General features: G+C 43.1%; 1 protein-coding gene across 1 annotated transcript in view; it reads left to right on the forward strand.

Moving 5' to 3' along the window:
- Positions 1-311: 311 nt before the first annotated feature.
- The window catches only part of RND3 (Rho family GTPase 3), a 37,416-nt gene continuing 15,001 nt past the window's right edge, over positions 312-22,726 (forward strand). Inside the window, exons 1-2 of the mRNA XM_085645602.1 lie at positions 312-702; positions 1,166-1,253. Coding sequence (XP_085501728.1) covers positions 553-702; positions 1,166-1,253 — 238 coding nt within the window. The 5' untranslated portion in view covers positions 312-552. The remainder of the gene's footprint in view (positions 703-1,165; positions 1,254-22,726) is intronic.

The raw sequence follows: 22,726 nt of genomic DNA on the forward strand, positions 1-22,726 counted from the left end.
TGCAACATTCCGGACAGTCCGAGGTGAAATATCCCCACACTTCACCACTTACAGCGTAACTTGTTAGCATTTTGTTGAGTTGGTGGGTGGAATAAAAAAGCCGTGCAGTAAGTTACACTCAGAAATCTTAGAAGAGGGGGAGGTTAGGGTTCGGTGCTTCAAAATGCACACTTCAGTAATTGCCAGATCACTCTCGTAAAGTGCCAACAGACCAGTGACAGATTCCGGGTAGGTCCGCTAGAGGGAGCAGCGTTTACAAGTTTTGTTCAGCGGCCAGTATCTCTCTTCATGCTCAGCAGAGGGCGGGACTCTGTCTTCAATGAGAAGGGATTGGATTGGAAGACGAGGAGAGAGAAAAGCCACCAGAGGAGGCGGAACAAAGCAGTGTGCTCACGCCGGGGCTGGTGGCAGTGTGGAGGAGCAGGAGAGAGGAGCCGGAGGGGATCGCGCAGCTCGGACCGCCGCGTTCACGCCACAGGTTTATGGGGAACGCCTGACTCATTTCATCCTTTAATTTCTGCGGGAGACCAGCTGAGGAAACCTTTCACCTCAATGAAGGAAAGAAGAACAAGCCAAAAACTCACCAGCAAAACGATCATGGACCCCAACCAGAACGTGAAGTGCAAGATCGTTGTGGTGGGGGACAGTCAGTGCGGCAAGACGGCGCTGCTGCACGTGTTCGCCAAGGACTCCTTCCCGGAGGTAGGTTTGCAGGGGCCGCCACACCGGGCGTGGATCCGAGCGTGGCCGTGGGCTAGTGGAGTGGGAGCCCTGGGGCTCGGAGCGTAACTCTGTCCACCCGCCTCGTGCGCACCTTTCTAGCACCCAGACCTACTGCGCCTCTAACCACTAGGTTGAAACGGGGACATGTTCTGTGCCAAGCACAGGGGTGGTAGCTTTCACTGTTAATTATTAACCAGAGTGGATCTTAAGAGTGACCAAAGAAATACACGCGTGTTGGGCATTTTTACAGTACAGTATGTGCACAACTGGACCACCCTCCTAGAGAGGACACAAAACCGGTAGCAATCCCCACTCCATTTACAATTCCAGGACTGTACAATTCTGACCTTGGGTGGGACGGGCCCCATCCCCCCCGCCCCAGTTCCTTGATGTGTGTTCGTTGCCCGGGTGTTTAACCACCTCCTTTTTCTGTTTTTCTCAGAATTACGTCCCCACAGTGTTTGAGAACTACACGGCCAGCTTTGAGATTGACACGCAGCGGATAGAGCTGAGCCTCTGGGACACTTCTGGTAAGAGAATTTGCTGTGTGAACACGATCTAAACTAATCACCAGATCGCTTGATTCACCCCCGACAGCTTCAGGGTTTGTGGGCAGCCGGTCGTGCTTTGTGTGCCGATGGTAATTATCCCCGGAGGGAGCGTCGTTTTTCAAACTCCGTGGCGGTGTGAGAAAATGCGCCAAGTCTGCGGCTGTTTAATGGTTTATAATGTGTTGGGGTGGCTGTGTTAATTTGTCTGTGTGATTTAGGATGTGGACACTGGTGGGTGGTGTGTACCGCGTGAGGGAAAGTCCCCGGAGTGGGTTTGTGTGTGTATGGGGGAGGGGATGGGGGGAACCTGTTTCCCTTGCCCCCTCCTTAGACCGCGCGGGAGTTTCGTGACCTGAACCTGTTGCAATGCATTACTATAATCCCCTCGATCACGTTACTGTGGAATTGTACTTAATCTACTTACCTCTAAATCTCTATTAGGGGGGGGGGGGGGGAGCGCGGCTGGCGCTGGATGGACAGTTGCCGTTCCACACCCTGCCATGCACAGAAATGCCAATGGATGCGGACTCGGGGGGAGTCTGCGCTGGGCCTCTGAATATTTTTGGAAAAGTAGGCAGTAAACTTTATGGTGAGGGTGATATCATTTACCACACAATTTGGTTCCCAAGATGTACTTTAACGGATATTTTGAGCGAGTAGCGCCTCGGTAACTGAGGACTTGGCCTCCCTAAGTACGTGTGCCTCTTGTTTCAGTTACCGTGGTTTGTGGGAACTAGTTCATTCGGCGAAGCATTTGTAGAGACGACCCTTGGATTTAATCGGTGTGCACGAGTTGGGTGGGCCGCAGAGTGTTGTTCTCACGGTTCAGAGGTTCACGCCTAACTAAGTCCCGTTTCTCTGACTGTATACTGCAAGTGCCAAAAGGCAGATAAAAAAAACCAGTTTGCGAGCTCCCGAGTGGACCTGAAAACCTTTAATGCGCTGAATGATGTTTCGCAATTTAGGGAATCCCCCTATATGGGTACAGTGGGAGCTAAATGTGAAAGGGGGATCTCGGAGGGGCGCAGATTGGGGCCCCGTGCGGACTGTCCTTGGGATGCAATGGCTGATGCGTGGAGGAGCATTCAGTCAACGCGCAGCTTTAGCGCCTTCATTCTGTGGGGAGCTCTCGCCGTTCCGTCAGTTGTGTCGTGCGTGTGGGTGGTGGTACTCCTCCGGGTTGTCAGTATTTTCGTGGGAGAAGAAACTTCCCCCGGGTTCAGTGGCCTGTGTGTGAGGGGGTGCCACTCTTCAGCTTCTGTCGCTTGTGTGGTGGGAGGCGTGGGCCGGCGGATGCGTGCGCTCCCCGCCTGCCTCTGACGCACCCAGCGAGGAATGCGAGCCCAGCCCAGCCTGGCTCGGAGACTCCTTACGTAAAAGGCGAGGCACCTTCCCGGGCGGAGGATCACCGGATCTATCTTACTTTCTAACGGCTTCCAGGCCGCACGAGCCCTCCTCCTCCCCCCGCCCGAGCCCCTGCGAGAGCCCTTCCGTGACCGGTTCTGTCTAAGGCTTTGAATGTAGTTCAAAGGTGGCAACAGTCACGGCTCTGGGGGAGAGGGGAGTTGTTCAAGCCAGAGAAACTGAGATGTACACATTTGGTGGTGGTCTCTAGTTACAATTTAACACTGTGGCTATTTACATGCATACAAGCCAATATTATCGAAAAATCTCTATCTTTTTGAATTCTTATGGTTACGTTTTTCTCAGGATAAGTTAATGAGAAATCACATTGCTCACGCTATCTCTTTTCAACTGTTCCCAACATTGATATGCATGAGACTGGAAGGCCAAAACATGCGGCGCTTCGGAAGTCTTCGTGCTCAGTCTATTTTTTTTTTTAGAAGAGACCATGAGAGAATCCCTAAAGTTGGGAAATTCGGAATCTACCATGTAGAGTTTTCAGTTTTTGGTTGTTTTGATACATACAGCCTCTTTCCCCCCACAGATTGTTACCTAGTAACGTCTTAAATGTTTGCAGTGGAAACAACCACCCCAGTATGCTTGTTGATACCTGTGTATTGTCTGTCTTGTGACCCATTACATATTTTATGCTCCTGCAAAAACGAAATGGTATGTTCCATCCTCCGTTTTCTGCCTCTGTGTAATACCTGGCGATGGGTTTTGCATATGTGGGGACATATTATCAAGCATGGCGTTACAATTGTCGCCCCTTTAGCGGCAGAAAACTGCCGCTGAAGCGGCGATAATGGGCTTGGTAATATGCCCTTTAGAATTCCAATAGAAATCCATGTTGACACCAGAACATGGGCTTCGGAATTCTCCAGGGCATATTATCAAGCTAATTATCGCCGCTTTAGCGGCAGTTTTCTGCCGCTAAAGGGGCGACAATTGTAACGCCGTTTCTTTATAATATGCCCCGTGGTTCCTAACTATGCAGGGTTCTGTTGCCCACTCATCCTTTAAGTATGCCATGTTTAATACAGGCCTACCCATATGGCAAGTAATTGTGATTCAACTTTTTCTGGAGCTCTGAGCTGAAAAGGCCTCCAGCATTCTCCTCTTGTGGTCTTGAAGATGTATACGTTACTTGTGTGTAGCCCAAGTTAAGAAAAACCTTTCAATGTTGATCAGAAGTTTGCCCATTTTTTTTGTCTTAGAAGCTGTTGAATAAGGGATTTTTTTGTTGTGCTGACCTGTTCCTTTTGACCACCATCACCTCTCTGTAATATGTTTCCATGTATTGTATTTAAGCTGAATGTTGGGCATCAAGTTACCTGTTTGGAATGTGGCCCCTTTAAGCTTGGACAGGGAACAGAGCAGTACTAGGAGACTTATGTATGATCATGAACAATATGACTGGGTTAGGGGGACATGGGCAACGAGCAGGACACACAAGACCCACTCAGGGACCACTCAAAACCATATTCATGGGTTTTATGAAAGAGTGCGAGAAACGCACATCGTGGAGACCACGTCCGTGTTAAAGCTACGTCTAGCAAGAAGCCTACATAAGGAGTTAGGTTAAAATGCCTATTTGACTATACATATAGGCTTCACCTACCAATTTTATTTGTACACTTTTTGTAGAGAAATCTTGAGTACTAATGTGAACATACTGTGTGATAGCCAGAGAAGCTGGCCTAACAAAAGGTTATGGCATTTACCATTTGCTGCCTATTGAACCCTGCTTAATGGCTTGTGCTCTGGTGTATAACCAGCAGAGTTTGATGTCGTTACTATGTGGATTTCTTTTATAGTTGCTACATCAATTAAAACATTTAAAAAGTACACATCTCGCTGAGCTCATGTTTTTGTTGTTTTGGATATTGTACTGGCAGTGTGGCTCTCTGGATGATCTTGTACTGCGTGCTTGGTGTGGAACATTTTGTCTTTGGCGTGGCACTGTACTGGAATCATGTTTTATATATTTTTAATGTGGCCAGTGCGTGATGGTATTTCACTGTCTCCTTTTTATATGGTACTGTTTGGGGGGGTGTACTCTTATCTTTTGTGTTGACACTGTGCTTGAGGGTTTAAGTATGTCCTTTGTGTGGCACTGCTGTGGAGAATGGTGTTTTACGATCTCATTACATGGCCCTGTGTTGGAGGATAGTTTACGATGCCCTTTGTCTGCCTTGATGGTATTGTCTGTCTTTTTAGTACGCCCCTGTGCGCGGTGATAGTTGTCCTCCCTTGGTGCGGCACTGTTGAGGGGCTCTACCATGCTTTCCCTCTGGCACCAGACCCCCTGAGTGTTGTGCTATCACGTTTTAAGTATCCTAGTGCTCTGTTGACCATGTACCACCCTGCTTATTCAGCTGCCTTGTAAATGCAATGTTTTCCTAATGTTTAAGAGTCGTCTGGGGCTGTGCAAAGAGTGGCAGTGAAACATTAACTTAAAACCGGCGGTGGCCAGATAAATGTGTGGTCTCTGCCCTTGCCCAAAGCGTTTATTTCCCCCGGAGGAATCTTGTGTGGGCTGTAGGCCCAAGGCCGCCTGTGAGCCTGTTTGTCCTCTGTGGCGCTGCACGACGCGTCGCTTTAATAGTTGTACGTAATGACGTATCTTCCGAAGGAGTTGCACTCTTGATTAGAGCGGCCAGTCTTAGCGCTAGGCCCCTTTCCAGCCGCTTTGTCCACCCAGGTACTCTCAGAATATAGATAATGTCCTGCAAAAAATATTGTGTATAGAAATATCTCACGTATATAGAATATCTCAGGCAACCACAATTTTGTGAAGGCCGGAGTAGACGCATGCAAGTATAGATTTGTTAACTCATCTGCGCATGTTTAAAATACACAGATGGTTAGTTATGTATGTACATCTGGACTTGCCTATATATATATATATATATATATATATATATTTATCTATGTACTTGCATGAGGCCATTGTAGTATATGCAGGCAAGTAAAGATTACATATTCAAGATGTACATTAATACGTCCAAGATATGCAGATGTAGACTTAAGAATTGTAAGGCTGTATAGAGCGTATGTATTTCTTTACATATTCTTACTATATTTTCGATATGCGAAGAGGTCTTAAAACAATTTTGGTTGCTGGGTCTCAGTTAATCCGACATAGATTGATACCCGCTTAGATTTGTTACACTTTATTGATACTTGGCTTTTCAGTCTTTTTTGTGAATGAAGAATTATTGGTATTTAAAGTAATTGACAATTAGTAGCATAATTCAGACAAGATAAAACTAACACCTGATGTGTTCTGTGGGCCCTGCTGCCACTATATCTGCTTCCCCAATGGAGGCTAGGCCTCTCTGCCTTTGGTGTCTCAAAGAGCAGGCATGAGTGAGCCAGCCCAATGTTCAGAAAAGTGTTATTTTTTTGTATTTATTTATAAGTAGAGATGCTTAATTTATTGTGGTGGTGGAGGTGCGCCTCTCAACTTTTATGACTTGAGGCTTTTTAATTTGATTGCCAGCCGCAACTAATTGAAAGTGTAGCTCTTTTTTTTTTTTTTTTCTCGTCCTATTGAAATCCGTGTCCTAAAATGGTTATTTCACCTTGGGCTCCCAGTCTCACGTGCTGCCTGGAAGTTTCCAGAGAGGCAGGGTTCTGCTCGAGCAAGGCCTGGGAGTGATTAAAAGGAGCTGCCAAGAATGTTTCCAGCCCTGGTAATTGTCTGCATTCCTGGCTCGCATTACTAACCTGCCGCTGCTAAAAACATGTTTTGCTTGGGGCCCAAGGAGGGGAAGTGCGGCCCGAGCACAGCCTGTTCTAGAACCGCGACCTTTCTCGCCAGGATGTAAGGCGGTGGTTAAATCTCACCATAGAAGTGCACGCTGCAGGCAGTGTCATAAGAGGCCTATATAGTGTAGATTTGAACACCTGTGTGGTTCAGCACAGCAAAATGCATGAACAGACCTTGCTTGATGTTTCGACATGCCATTCTTTTCTACAGCAAGTTAAATAATTGTCGAAAACGGGCATGCCGATTTTGGCCTCTTTTTAGTGCATTGCATTTGGAGTCTGGCCCCCAGTGCTGCAGTGAGCTAACATGGAGGAATAAACGACATCTGTGTAGTTTATACGAAGATGTGCGTGTCCTGAAGCAGCGCGTGGATGGAGATTCCGGAGACAAAAATAGCCCAGAGAAAACAGTTGCAGGAACAACCCCTGTGACTGAACACAAGTTATTTAAAGTCACTCTAGTAGAAGAATGGACTGTTTGTGTTCCCGAGCAAGACGCTGCCAGTGCTTTAAATAACTGTTTTGAAATGTGTGCATCCTGCCAAGGGGTGGGGTGTGCGGGGAAGGGGTTGCGACTTACGGGTGCAAGTAATAGTCGCTTGCGTAAGACATGTTTCATTACCTTCTCTGACCTCTCAATCTGAACATGAGGCGTGGATCTGCATTGTTTTATTTCTGGGTTTAAAAACCATCCATATGTATTGGTATGGTATGTTTGACTTATTTTGACTTCTTTAATGTACTGTAGATCTTATGAGTGGTAAAGGAACACTCTCACGTGATTGTACTGTGTTGGTGATAGTGCAATGATTGTGAGAATAGATTTGGGGTCTGGAGTGGTTGGGTAGGCTGTGTCCTCATGCTAGAGGTCAGTTTGGGTGCTGTCATAGTTTGAAAAGATGGGTCTGCAGGTTGTGTTAGATATATATCGAGCTATGGTATGTACCTCCCTATGGTGTGGAAGGGAGATGCTGGGCAGATACCATCACTTGTCAGTTTGTGCTGTGCAGTGGTGATTGTGGTTCAGCTCGTGATTGCCTGGATTTTATCTGCCTCTATTCAGGTTGCAGCACATGGCAGTAATAATACAAGCCAGAATTGGATTGTGTATTTTTGTGATGGTGTATTAAACACACTTTTCAAAGGTAGTCTAACATTGGAATGTTGTCTTTTTAAAGGCAGTCCTGGCAGAGGACCGGCGATGGCTGCTATGGTGCTTCTGCACCATTGATTATTTCAGTTTCTCCTGCTTCGGTTTAAGTGTCTTCGTGGATTTTGTTTTGTAATGGCATTCTGTAGCTTCTGCCTCCAGTTCTAGTAGTCATTGAAAGCCTTACACCTAGTTATGAGCCTTTGTGGCTCCGCCTACATTTTGGGATGATGGGCCTCAAAGAAACTGACGTTTCTTTTTGTGTCCCTCCAGGGTGAATTGAAGACATTCTGCCAATAATAGTTGGACTATCAGAATAGTGTTGGTGCCCTTTCATCTTGGCTTGTTTGTACTAGAAGTTAAAAACTTTCTTCTGTTTTAGGCCTCCTCTTGTCCAGTTTTTGACACTGGTTTGTGTTCATACAAGTAAATTTGATCCCAAATTAGGAACTTGTATAAGTAGACTTGCAAATGTTAGTTCCCACGTTTTTTTTTTTTTTTTTTTTGCACTAAGTTAGGAAGTCCCACATACACTCAAACATTGTAATGTTTATAAGGTCCTTTGCAGATAATGGTGTCTCAGAAGGTGAATAATGCCATAGTCACATCTTCTGCTTTAGTCCTGGTAGGATTTTCTGCTTTCTATAATGTGGTCTGTTCCTAAATATTCAAGTATTTAGGCACTGCTATTTTATTTAATGAACTTTATTTGGCTCCTTCCACTTCTAGATATCTTTAACGTTATTTTAATATCTGCCTTTTGTATTGAAATGGCAGCTTCAAGCACATTTTGGGAATTTGAATCTCCGCTTGACCTTTCCTTTGTCAAAATGTTTAATCATTGGCTCAAACTATGAAGGGTCGCGTGCCAGCAGACCATTTCTGTGGCCATGAGTATCTTGTTGGCTGTCTCAAATGCTTACTCATCCCTTAGTCTTCAAGTGAGAAGATCCTGGTTCTGCATATTATAAAGCAATGGCTTTTGTTCCAAAGTGAAGGCATCGTGATTAATGCACCAATGAAAATCTTCTCAGCAGAGCCAAAATGTTGTTGCAGAGGAAGGGATTGAAATCTAATTAAATTCAGAAAGGCCAAGGAAGGTTTAAAACAAATTGGCTTTATCCGTGTTTGAGCACTGTACATCATGTTCAGAGTGCTCAATAGGTCACCAGGGTCTGTCTTGTAAACGTCCAGGTATAGCAATACCTGCATGAAGACTACAAAATATTTAAACAAGCATTTGCAATGCAATAGGTCTCGCAGTTAAACGAGTTTAAGCTATTGGCATTGTACATACCAATGCCTTTTATTTGTTTTTAAAAATAAAAGGCTTTGTTATTTGTAATGTCAATAGCTCAAACTCGCATCAATACTATTGCACTGCAAATGCTTGTTAATTACTACTGGTCCTGGGTACTGGAGGAACCCGCCCCACGTAAAGCACCGTGTAAAGCTATACAAGCAAATCATCCAGACATGGCTAATTTAAAATGCAAAGGAAGGAGCCATGGACTAATCCCCAACTCGATGACAGTGTTTTAGTAGTGTCCAGTTGTAATCCTGTCTCCCATTTGCTGCTTGATCATATTGTGTGATCCTGGGCAAATCAGTTTAACAATTTACTACATAATCCCCATTATCTAGTAACAAAATTGATAACAGTGGCCCCAGGACTAGCGAGCTCCAACCTTGTCTAGCTTTTGTTACTAACCATATTGTGTGAGCCTCAGAAATTTCAATTTACTTTATCAACCTATATGTTCTAGCCATCTGGTGCCTTACACTTTGGCAGACTAGACAAAACTGGCAGGCTCTGTATATGCACAAAACTGGATTTATGCTTTTAGCAAGTGGAGGTGAGGAAGGAGAAAATGGCAAAACATGTTGAGAAAATTGTATCAAAACCACGCATTTCAAAATGCATTTGAACAAGCGCGTGTGCGTTTGTGTGTGTGTGTGTGTGTGTGTGTCTATAATTTTTTTTAAGAACCACAGAGTTTCTGCCCATCCCAGATTATCAATCCGCAGTAAGCATGATGTCACCTTAACAAGTGATTCAACCGGTCTGGGTCTGCTCTTAAGGGAGACGGTGACTCTTTGGTTATTTGTGCGGCGGGGGCACGCTATCTGTTAATTGTGAAGAGAAGGTTCACAGGAAAAGCAGGGGGAGGAGTCCGCGCCGGGACTGGCCTGAAATCCGGGCCGCTCCCAGGTGCCGAGGGCTGTCCTGGGCAGTCTGTGCGTAGACTCCCTCCGAGCTCGTGTGCACGCACACTCCTCTCGCGGCCCTGATACGGCTCCTGAGTGTGCGCCCAGCCTGGGAGAGACCACACATGGGGATTACACGGGGAGGACTCAAGAACTCTCTGCTGTGGAACAGGAGGAGAGGGCGCGCCCAGCCCAGCTTCACACCACCAGGCAAGTGAACCATGTATGCCAGTGTCTGAGCACCTTAAGTTATAACGCATGTTACATGCCCTCATAAATGGGATAAACTAAATCTGTGTTTTAATTCCTCTGAGGTGCCCTTTATTAATGTTATCAATATTCTAGGATCTCAACCACAATTTACCTTTTGCACCCATATCTCAAATATCTAACTACTGTTGTGTAGCTGTTTTTTTATTTTATTTGCATGACCCCCTACCTTGTTAACACCATGGGTTTATATAAAGCATTTTATCTGATAGTCTCTTTAATACATAATGCCCACATACATTTTCTTTGGGTAGTGAGATGAGCTTTCAAAGCCTGCTGATCTCCACCGTAATATTTATTTTTGCGCGGCTCAGAATCAGTAGTTCCATGGCGGGGGGGGCTGAGCGAATTGGGGAGAGTGAAGACTACTTCGCTGTGTAGCGCACAAGCCTTGCCCTGTATGACGGGACCCCAGGAGCGAGCAAAGTCTAGGGGTAAAATTCTACTCTCCTCGTGTGAGTGTACGAACGTCGTTGCTGTGTGGCACGTGACAGTCAGTGTATGCCAGTGCCTCCTTCACTCCCGGTACTATAAAATATTCAGCCCACGGAGCCCTCACGAGTGCAGTGGGGGCATTGTCGCAATGAGTGTTTGAAACTGAAAGCGCGGTGGGAGCTCATGAGACGCCGTGAGTGTGCACATTGGCTGTCTGGGCGCAAGCTCAGGATCGCCAGAGAAGACACACCGTGAGCGTGCACATCGCCTGTCTGCCGTACGCATGCACATGTCCTGTCCCCCTTCCAATGCCAAGTCGACAACAATAGATCTCGCTAGCGACAGCGCTGTCGCTAGGCGAGACCTAAAAAATGAATATAGGCAACCTGAGTGTAAAACATTCAGAGCTCTTCAGCAAACCTATGAAGACAGTCAACCTACACTTACATTTTCAGATCAGCAGGTCTGCCATTTCAAGTTGTGTAGCGCTAGCTGTACAGATGCTTCTTTCCTCAGTTTTCATTTTTTGAAAGCTAACTTTTTACCAACTGAAAATGGAGGGTAAATAGTGACCAGTTCTTAAACGTTTTCTCCTTCTTGTGGGTTTTTATTACCAATGCAATTAGTGTTTGGTCCAGTGAATACTACATATTTTTATTGGCTGTCTTGTTTACCGTATTAGTTTTACTTGTAATTCAATTTCGTTCTTGAATTTTTATATGGCCCATCATGCTTCTGGCAAAGCCAATATCAGTTCTGATTTGAGTGTGGTTTCTGGGTGCCATTTTGGAGTGTGTAGTTAAAAATGTTGAATGTAGTTTTTCATATGGGAGGCTGTGGATGAGGTGCGTACCATTCAAATATGATTCAAACATAATGCAGCATATTTTTGCACACAAGCATGAGGTGTTGCAGAGTGGGAAAATTGATGCATTGTTGCATATATCTTATTTTAAGCGAAAAAAATATTAATTTGTCGTCCATGTCTTGGGATTGTGTCCATAGGAAGAGCAAAAGTTAGTTTCATCTAGAATTCCAGGAGGTTGATCGTTCACATTCTTGCTGAAATCTGGTTCCTGAGCTTGGCCATCTGAGCGGAAAAGGAGCTTCTGCTGGCCTGCAACTTTTTGAAAGGAGGGATAGTCGCGAGGGTAACCTGCAACGTCATAGTATTGTTTGGTGCAGAGTTTATTTTGAAGGGAGAGTAGTCAAAGTCCATGAATATTGCTTAGTGTGCCAAGAACATTACTTTAAAGAAAATGTCTACTTCATACAGGCACCCAATGGAGAGAAATGAGGGATGGCGAGGTGCTTTTCCAAATGAGTAGATTAAGGAGCTGTGTAGCGGCTGCATAGGTGATTCTCTAATTTCTTTAGTATTAAGAAAAGGGTTCCAAGAATTATTCCTTTCCCATATTCTATATGGGACAGCGCTATGGCTTTGATTGCTTGAAATCTTTAAAGGAAGCTAAGGTAACTGTAGAAAGATTGTTTGGAAACTGGATTCACTTGAGGCATAAGAGGGGTTGGAATCCAGAAGAACCCCATAATGTTTCACCTCCGCTTAGTCCATTGATGGTACCCTTAGTTCTTATGGCCACATGACTCATAAGTGGTAGTTGGTCCATTCATAGCACATTAGCGTGCTGGATTCTGGTGTGTATTTTTTTTTATATTGCATTCAATGATCAGTTCCTTGCTCTAGTGGTACTGGAGTCAAGAAGAGATGTGTCCTCTGTAGTTGCTTCCCATGTTCCACCAAAATGTTTCTCCAAGGGAGGTGGAGGTCGTAACATAAGATGCAGCAAACGGTGTTTAAAAAAAAAAAAAAAAAAAAAAAAAAAAAAAAGCTAAACCAATTGGTTGGCCTTTAATGTGCTGACTCCAGCAAACAATGCTTCATGTTTGCACGCATTAGCACACTAAAAGCAGATTTATTGAGTTGGTCAGTGCCAAAGCAAGCTCTCACTGTATGTCCTCTTGAGTTGTGCATATGACCTTGGTGAGTTGTTCACAAAGGTGCAGTACCTCAAACCATTACCATATGACCTTCAGAAGTCCTTGTTGTACCAGGTTTTGTAAAAGAGACCATTGCTAGAGGATCCAGTGGTGCTGTCTTCTGGCTGCTTCCTCAGTCTCCGGGATCCAGAGAATTTTGACCGAGATCCCTAAAGGTCTCCTTTTGTTGAAAGTGGAACAGAACAATGGGAAAAAGCTTGATAATAATTTTGTTTTTAAACATGGAAAATCATAGGATGCAGCTTCAATACATGAATGTCCATTTTCACTTATGGTGCTTTTTTATAGGTTGAATAAAGGTATCGATACTAGATTGTGATGGTCGTCATTGGTGCAGCTGTATGTGCACCTCCTGTTTTCCACAGTAAAGCTATCCTTTTCTTTGTAGGCATTTCAAGTCACTGGTGCTTAAATCCTTTCATTCAGTACTTTAGATAGTTTACCTAGCGGGTTCTTGTTACGATGCATGGCACTAGCAGAGAGCATCTGTGTCTTCTGGTCATTTTAGACAAGCAATAAACAATACTAGTGGGTCTCGGACCCTCTAGTAATGTTCAGAGAAGAGGAATCTCCTTGTCTAAATTGTCTTTTTTGTTATTATGTTAATCTTGGACTAGACACTGCTGCAGGTGGGAGGATTTGTGATTAGCGAAAAAGACTACTTTATTAGCCCGTTAGCTTTGGAAAATGTAAAGGACACCTCAGACGACTGATCCAGAGCTTCTTTCTTTATATTTCTTTTTTTTGGTGATGACCTAGGCTGCCATGGGTAGCTGCAACTGTCTTTAACCAGACCATAAACATACAGCAAAGCAGATAAGTGGAGAAATCTGCTCCAATGTGGTGGGACGCATGTGTTTATGCACAGGGCACAAGTCCTAAAAAAGAAGTGGGGGGGGAGGGGGGTGCTGACGTCACGATAGGACGTGACATCACGAAAGGTGGCTTGCACCATCAGACACATTGCCTCCCCTCGCTCACCCCTTGGATGCAATTGCATCAGAGAAGCCAGCGCGTGAGCAGCGTTCCGAATAAGCTCCGATCTCGCCCCAGAGAGGCCAAAGAGTGAATGTGTGGCTCCATTTATCGAGCTCCTGGTAAAATAAGTGGCGGTATGCCGTCCACCTGCTTGGTACCCCGACTCGAGCCCTGCTTATGCAGAATATGTGCATGATAAAAGCGGGAATTCAACAGTATTGTGGAAAAATGTATTTTTGAAGGAGTCCGCTTTGTTAAATATTGTATCCATCAGCATAGCGAGAAATCTGGAGGCAATTTAGTCTTATCACTACCTTTTAATATTTCCCCACACCAGTAGCGAAGAATTCATTGTTCCCTTAAGGATGCTTTATACAAAACAAAAAAAACAAATTCCATTTATTTTGCTTGTACAAAAAAAAAACGTTTAATGCATAGCTTATCACGTTAACGCGCCCACAGCCCTTGCTGGTTTCCACAGGGTTCTTGTCATGGTCTGGTGCAATTAATGAGCAGAGAGTGGAAAAGCTTTAAAATTCCACTGGGAAAACGTGCCTGTCAGATGAAAGCGCCCAAAGTAAAGACAAAAGGCACCCAGCGTTTCAGGGTCCGACACGATTGTTAACACTAATTGTAGGAAATGCCATTAATTTGCCTTTCGAATCTATAAACCCTTGTTTGAGGGCAGTGAAGGGCCTCGTAGGTAGGATCTCCCGTCAGACAATGTGCAGTCGGAGTGACCGAGGATGGCTGTTCGTGTACACTTTCTTCCTGTATTTACTGAATGCTAGTGCCATTTCTTTCATGAAGTATTTTGAAGCTGCTCTTTAGTTTGTATATATTATTTTGGTATATATTATTTGATCTATAATTCTGTGTTTGTTCGTCCAACGAGGCATTTCATGTTTGTAGATCGAGCCTGGGCAGTGCAAGAGCTGCTCTGTGAGGCATGCTGTGGTCATGTATGGACTTGAAGCTCCACCCATCTTTTCAATTGGCTCCCATTACTGTCCTCCCAATCGTTTATTTTGATTCATGAATAGGCTTAGTAGTCCCACCGTAGTACTGCCATGTCTGCATTTGTAACCTCCCATGAAGACTGGGGAATTTACTTGTGTTTTTACTCTGTTATATCTACAGTCTGTGAGCACTATTTTCTTTAATGAGTTTCTCTAACTGCAGACACGAAGTGCTTTCCTGCAACGACGCCCGCTTTGCTTGCACCACTCTTTTTTTTTTTTTGCTTTTGTGTACTATATTTTCAGTGGAAATGTGCTCTTAGTTTTACAAGCTCCATATCTTCTTGTTGTAAATTGGAACACACTCTACACACGTGCCTGTGTTTTCAGTGGCTCTGTGCATGCCTTGTTTCTTTTTCTTTTAGTACTCAATGGATATGCATTGTTTTTCTTCTGTCTCCCTCTCTATCCTGTGTGCTGCTTTTCCCTTCTCACCCCTGTGCTCTCCCACCCGGCAGCCTGTTAATCGCTTTCTTTAGCTCTTCCCCCTATTATGCTCTGCTTTTTAAAACTAAAACTTCCCCCCCAGTTATAGCAGGCCATCCCTCCTTGGTGCCACCTCTAGTCAGTGCATAGTTGCTCCCTGCACTCCACGACTACTCCAGTGTTGCCACTTCCATTTTTAAAACGTTTTTATAGCAGTGCCCCGCAGCCGCAGTTTGCTTATGGGTCACTCCATATTGTAAATGCACTTTGGTGCACACTTTTCTATCTTTAATTTAACACTCACAATGGCCGTTCAGCCAACTTGCAACGGTAAAACGCACGGAATGGCTGCCACATCTTTTGTCATGTGTGGTGATGCATTTGCAGGTATACGTCATCACGCTCGACCGCCTTACCATCATAATACATGATGTAGATATCATAGCCCCTGAGTGTTTATTTGAAGAAATTTTACAGCCCCCAACACGTGTTTTTTTTTACTACGCTGAACAGCAGCAATGGTTGTTGCTTTTGAACAGTCTTTTTAAGATGCTTTCAAATATGTATAAAAAACAAATGCAAAGAAAAACGTTTATTATAAGTAGTTTATCTCTATAAGCACAAACTTGTAATGCAATGGGTTTTGCATTTGCTAGACCGTGAGCTATTGGCATTGTAATGAGTTTTTTTATTTTATTTGTGTTTTTAAATCGATTAAAAAAAAAAAAAAGCATTGTCATTTTCAAGGCCAATAGCTTAAACTCTTGCATATTCGAGGATACTGGATAAGCCTCTCTGAAAGCAGTATTGTGTGGCAGTCAAATGAAAAGCAAGTGATAAAGGAGTTTGTTTTCTCTTGCCAGTTTGCGTCTTCTGTAATTAAAGTGGGGTTTCTTTTTGAGTAATACCAGTGTACTTTGTTCTTGTGATGTCCACACGACAGTCGGAGGTTGACTTGTCCAATGTGTGAAGTTTTGTCAAGTCCCCTTTCTAGGTTCTAGATGGAGCAGGCCTGCTGACTTGCATCCAGGGCAGCATAATCTAGTGTTATGGCAACAAGAATGTGTGTGGTGGAGTGACTTGTCTATAGAATAAATTCAATTTATACATAATTGCATCACAACTTAAATTTGTATTAAACATTGCTGTCACAACTTCTAAATTGCTAAGCAAAAGGAATTTCGGAAAGACCACATTCTCCTCTTCAGGGACGAGGTAATAGTGTGATGTATCTACAAATATTATATATCATAAGGCTTTTCAATAATTGTAACACATCCTTTTCAAAATCCTAGCTTACTAAAGTCACAAATACCCCTTGTAAATTGTGTGAACGTTAGAACACACGATTGTGTTAGATCTTGATGCACATCCATTCCAGCTCCATTGTTCTTTACTTTTCCAGTGCTTTCTAGCAATGATACTCACCCTTGGTTCACCTCATTTTCAGGAAGTATGTGCTCGCCTGTACCAGAATGAGCATTGGGTGGGTGAAGGAAAAAGCTACACTGCAGCTAAAAGATGGGTGGATTTAGATCTTGTAAGCATTCTTTGAAGGGGCATAAATGGGTTGCGTTACTTAAAATGCGTGTTTTAAACAGTAGCATACCTACTGAAGGGTTGAAGCAACAATTCCGTATGGAGAACAAACCGCACTTTATCTGTTAGTAAAACTCCCATGCATGCTAAGGTTTCATAACCATAACTTTCTTACTACATTGGTCAAATCTTGAGACAAATGTCTACAGGAACTGCCTTGAGGGAATTCAGTGCCTCCTTCCCGCATATTCATTGGCCCAATAGGGTTTTGCTCCAAATGCACGAGTAAGTGAATTGCGCTACTAATAAACATTTTCTTTTTGAAATCTGACTACGTTTATATAGTGCATGTTTCCGTTATATGCAGAGAGGAGGTCTTCTTTTATAGCCATCTTGCAGTGTCTATTTTAAAGATAATAAAGACATAGACCGGTAGAAGACACTTGGGGCATCCAACTGTTCACACCATTTCTGTGCATGCTGAATGCTTTGCTGCAAATCAAAGACTTCTCATCTGTTCTTCTACACTCTAGTTCACCTGTTGCAATCGACAAAATCGGCCTCCTTTCTGGAACTTCCAACAGGGAAAATGATGCTGCTTTAAATTCTGAAACCGATTGACTTCAAAATATTCTACCAGCTCGCTAGCCGTAGTCCTCTTTTCTGAAAATCTATAGGCTTTTGGCGTCCATGCTTGCATGGGGCTTCTTTACAGCCATCTCCAATGTTCCATGGTAGTGGGATGGTGTTTGGTAATTCAGTACTGCCCCTGTTCCCAGCAAACACTTGAGTGCCTAGTGGTGCTGCCAGTATCCTCTTAAAATCTGGTGGCATCCTGCTGGGTTACCAATTTGGTAGAATGGTTTTGCTTGTTGGATATTGCGGTGGGGATGGGAGTGTTGGAGGACAGTGGGAGGAAGAAGCAGTGGCTAAGCAATGCATGCACCAAATGATATGACCGACACCTCGTTGTTGCTCCCATGCAAATCCTGAATCGGGGTTCTAATTAAGGCAGTAATCGTGCTGTGGGTTTTGCCCACATGATTGACGACATGTAAAACAACCAAATCCTGCATGCATGCACACTGTAAAAAGCTTAAGTTTAGGTCCCCAAGACAGGTAAAATTGGAATGGAGAAGTAATTGGTTGCACACTTGATAAATACTGCTAGTTGTGGCATCTGTATTTACCAGATGTGCACTTGCATTGCCTGTTTTCAAAATGATCCAGTAGTTGAGTCACAAAACGGCAAATCCTTTTTCTAAGAACAAAAACTTGATGGGCTCGGATAGGTGAACTGGTTTCTGGCATAATTGCCTCAGAGGATATTGGGGAGCCTTTTAAAGTAAACAAAGCATGACCATAAGAACGCTCAGCCTATGAAATTATTTTTATCCTAATTGACTGTTTAGGCATTTTCTATGTGTTTTTGTTTTTTTGTCATATAGTAGTCTGGTTCCCAATCTTAGCTTTCTAAATGTTTTGGATGTTTGACCCTGTGTTTGCGATATTACAATTCCAGGTTCTGGAAAAGAGGGCTTCTCTGGTCTGTTTGTTCTGATTTGTTAATCAGTCCAGCACAGGATTATGGGCTCAAATATAAGCTTCGTGATCGGGATTTAAATCTTAGTTGACATATCACCAAAAAATGGTAACCACCACAGAGCGTCTGGTTTGGAAAGGAGAACCTGCTTCAGGTTGCATGCACAGATAAGTTCTTATGGCTGATTCTTCCGAAACTTTCTTTAACCACTGTCGGCGCTGTTTTTACCCTGGTCATTTACACCTGCTAAAGACAAATCCCCACACTGTAGCGAATTTACTTTAAGTATCTGAGACTGTTCAGATTCAAACATGGTTCTTAAACCATCTAGGTGATATCAAAAAGCACTTTAGTCTAGAGTCTAAAAGTCTGTTGTGACCTATGTTCAGCCAATAAATTGTCTGGGGAATTTTTTTTTTTTTTTTTTTTGATAAATTTTGTTTCAATATGGTGTTCAATCGGGGCTTGAGGAGGTGCAATTCTGAATGACCATTGTGGCCTTGGAAGCAATCTGAAGTGAGTACTGTACTTGTGCTTCTTGTGAATTGCTGTTCTTAGCCGAGGCCCTGCCTAACCTGTATTGTGTGGCTTTTTTTTCTTTTTTCTTCTTTCCTGTTTTTTTCCCCCCTAATACAATGTGTGCTATGGAAACGTAGTAATTTGCTGTTTGGTCTCCAAACTTCAGTAAATCCTTCCTGGCAAAACACAACTGGAGTTTTTTGTTTCTTTGCTTTTACTCTTCTAGGATAAAAAAGTTATAACTTAACAGGAAAATTTCATGTTGGCTAGTCTTCTGGCCGCCACTGGGAATATTACTATCTGGAGGTTAGAAGTTGTTTTAATGACCACACCATCTTGGTCGGTTTGCATTTTATTATATTAACTCTGTAACCTTTGTTTTAACGCTGGGCTTCTTCCAGTGGAATGTGCTTCTGTAATGCAGCATTTCCGGATTTGGTGGGTCGTGAATGTCCTAGTATATGTAATAAAGCACATTTGCAATTACAGTAGATCTTATTTTTAGTGTAATTATTTTTTAAATTTCAGACACTATTAGAGTAAAAATTAAAGCGTGCACAATAATTACAAATAGCCTTACAATACATACCTAGAAACAAGGCCGGGCCATCAGCCTGCACCAATTACAGCTCTTCGTGGAAGCAGGAAATGGGAGTTCCTTGGAGGAGCTGCAATTGGTGCATGCTGACGGGGCCGCTTTGTATTTAATGCATAATGCTTGCCAGCTCGTAGACGCACAGTAACACTAGGTGGGTAGAGAATGTTTGTCGTTCTAAAAATTGGGTTGTGGTTCTAAAGTTTAGAAGGCCCTGCTGAAATGAGTATCCTTGACAGTGTATGAAATCTGCAACTCTCTAGACGACTATTCCTGAATAATTGAGGCGACCTAGTTTCTGTATGCTAAGGGTGGTGTTTTACAGACTTGGCATGATGCAGAAATGTGTTACGGTGAGGGGGTTGGAAACTGTTGTAGAGCATTGGATAATCACCATTGAAAACTCTGGTCCTTGTTTACAGTTTTACAATTTTTGCTAGATAATCGCTACTTTTTATGTTGTGTCTGAGGTTTTTTATTTGAGGAAGGGGATTCTTTAGCTTTGATGTAAAATGTGCTACAGAAATACATAGATGTTGGAGAGAAACAGTGTGGGAGAAACAGAAAGATGTGTTTATGCCCTCTCCAAATACCTTCCACCCACACTCGTCGCAAGGACTGATTTACTGTCACCCAAACCGGTTGCTGTATTGTAAATGATGAAACTGACCTGACCAGTCTGCCTGCGTGGTGCGGACAGCTGGTTTCTGTACACATGTGAGCATCGTCCTAATTACTGTACGTGTATGTACATTTATGGTAGTGAAGATCTTCAGGCAGCGGTGACTGCAATAGATAGGTATGCGTCATCGGATGGAATCATTGTTTCGGGGTGAGGCTGCATATAAATGTTTGGGACTGTTTCATTTGCTGACTATACATTATCTTATGAGCAAAAGGAAATTAACTTGAAAGTCATTGTATTTTTATTCGGCAACCTTGGTTTGTCGGTTAGATCTACACATGGAGAATCTTGCTCCCCAATGGTTTCATTTCCCTTTTCCCCAAAATTAAATGCCCACTATGCACTGTTAGTAGCAACCACTGAAGTAAAAAATACAATTTGCACACGGTGCTAATAAATCCTATATGGTTGGATGTAGGTTCTCATGGTGATCGTTCAGTGACCTTGGCACACTGGCAAATTTGTTTGATCATTGTATTGGGTTGAGATGAAAATTTGAATATGGATGATTGGCTGTGGTGTGGGCCGCTCAGCTATTTTGGTTGAACACTGTCTGTCCTGGGACATTTGTCTGTGAGTCTTTACTTGTAGCGTGCCATGTACGGTAAGGACAAGATTCCTTAGGGCAATTCTGCATATTTAAAACAAAAATACATTTGTTTTTCTCCCTGTGGTGGAAGGCGGACGCATAGCTGGTCTTCTAGCCCACTGGCACCTCAGTGGTTTGGTAATACATGGACCGCTGCAAGTTATGACACTGAGTACCGAGGCCCCTGTGTCATTCTATTGTGCATGATTGTTTATTTTTCCGCACACTAAACTGGCTGATCCCAGTGCATAAAATGGGGCTGTGTATTGTACATGAACAACCATGAGGAAGCCAACAGTGATCTGATAGACCACGTGGAAGCGTAGTGTGCCTCTCTCAGACTTGGGGGAGGAACAGGAATTTAGTCATTTGTAATCTTTGATGGACAGATGACTAGGCGGCCAGTATGGAGGTTACAAGCAACTGAACCGAACCCGGTCAGATCGGTGCTGCATTGCCATTAGCCAGTTTTGGTGAACTCGCTGTCCTGGCATTGGTGGAAACGTAAACTACTTTTACAGGTTTAGGAGGCTGCTTTTGGGTTGTTGATGCTAGCAATATAAATTTTCTCATAATTGTGTTGTTCGTGAATGCCAGGGCCCATGTAAAGCTATTCATTCATTGCTATAAGAATCAGGGACCCAAATCCTGTTTAGAACGGGTGCCTTTGTGGTGTAAATTTGTGATGTAGCCAGTGCCCAGATTAACACTTAGGTGGTACTTGTGCCGAGGACTGTTAGGATTTGAGTCACGATGTCCCTGAAGACTGGTGTCTGCTGTAGGTCAACAACTTGGGTATTATCTAGTTATTTAGAAATCCATGCAGTGGAGCCCAGGGGTATGCTGGGAAACCATTGTATTCATCTCTCTGGTAAAAGGTTTCTACTGTTGCTTTGCAGTGTTCATTGGGTACTTTCTTTTGCGTTCTCCCGTCATTGAGGCTTGCAGCTTGTTTGTGTTTTTCCTAACCTGTATAGGTGATAGTAGGCTTTTGGAAAGTCAATCAAAAGCGTGAAAGGTTATGCAGTCATTGTAAAAAGGCAATAGACAGTCTGATACACATTTGCATGCACAGTGTGTTTACAGCTAATCGTGAAGATTGAGGGGAAACGGACTTGAGTACATTACATATTTAAATGATGTCAAGTTGCAGAAAGAATACCTAGCCGTTTCTTAAATAAAAATAAGGTGTTCGATAAGACTGTAAAACTCCCAGCCTCCTTTGCACTTATTTGAATTTGTTAATTAGCATTCCTTTTTTTATTTCACTTTAAGCCCTATAGATAGTATTGATAAGAAAAACGTTTGATTAATTGTATCACGGGAAAGCAGTGCATCAAGTTTAAAAAACTTTTAATTGCAGGTGGTGTGATGCCCGTTTAACGACAATGAAACGTTTTAGGGTTGAAGTGGTCTTTTACGTTTAGGAGTGCCAATAATCGTGCTAAATACCTGTCTGTATGGGTTTTGAATGTATATGGACAATGACAAGCTGTCGTCTTATTCAGAATATATACTTTAGAATATCTGAATCCTGTTTTTGTCGGGTTTAAAAAAAAATCTGGAATAAAACTGTCTCATGATGACTATAAAGGGGTAGTCCCTGATTTCTGTGTTGCCCGTGACCTAGAGCTGCATTAACATCTAAACGGCTTTAAGTAAAACGTTGGACTTACTGCGTTGTTTTGGCAGTTGCGTTTATAAAATGCTTCATTGTGCACTTGTACCATGGTCCTACAAGTGGCTTATTTCAGTGCATGATGTGAACTTACTGTATCCTTAAAATTCGGAAACAATAATTCAGAGACGGTGAAGATTGTTGTTCAGCATTATTCCACATTTCTGTTCTACTGATGGTGTTCTGTAGTATTTTGTTAGTGTTCAGGTAATCATTGTGATCAATTGTACCATTGTAGGCTGAAGTTTTACAATCCAAAAATGTATTCCTTCTTCAGGATATCTAGTTGATGCTTATACATTTTGTTTGTAATTATCAACATCACAATGGTTGGGTTTGGTCACTTTTCTTCCCTGTTACAACAGGAATGATCATTTGTCCCCCAGCTAACTTGTTCAACAGTCAACATTGTGTGCTTTCTGTACCTTGGTTGTATGTAAGGCTTAAAGTTATCCGTGTTTACTGATTTTACAGATAGGAAAAAAAATCTATTTCCTGTCTGTATTTATTTTAAAAGCAAAAAATACAATTGTGCTTGTTGCACATTACTCGTGTTGTCTATCATGAATTCCAGACCAGCTTCTAAGCTGATAGACACCGTGGGGATGTTAAAACGGGTTC

Source organism: Triturus cristatus, chromosome 3_1 (genome assembly GCF_964204655.1).
Source record: "Triturus cristatus chromosome 3_1, aTriCri1.1, whole genome shotgun sequence".
Classification (NCBI taxonomy): domain Eukaryota; kingdom Metazoa; phylum Chordata; class Amphibia; order Caudata; family Salamandridae; genus Triturus; species Triturus cristatus.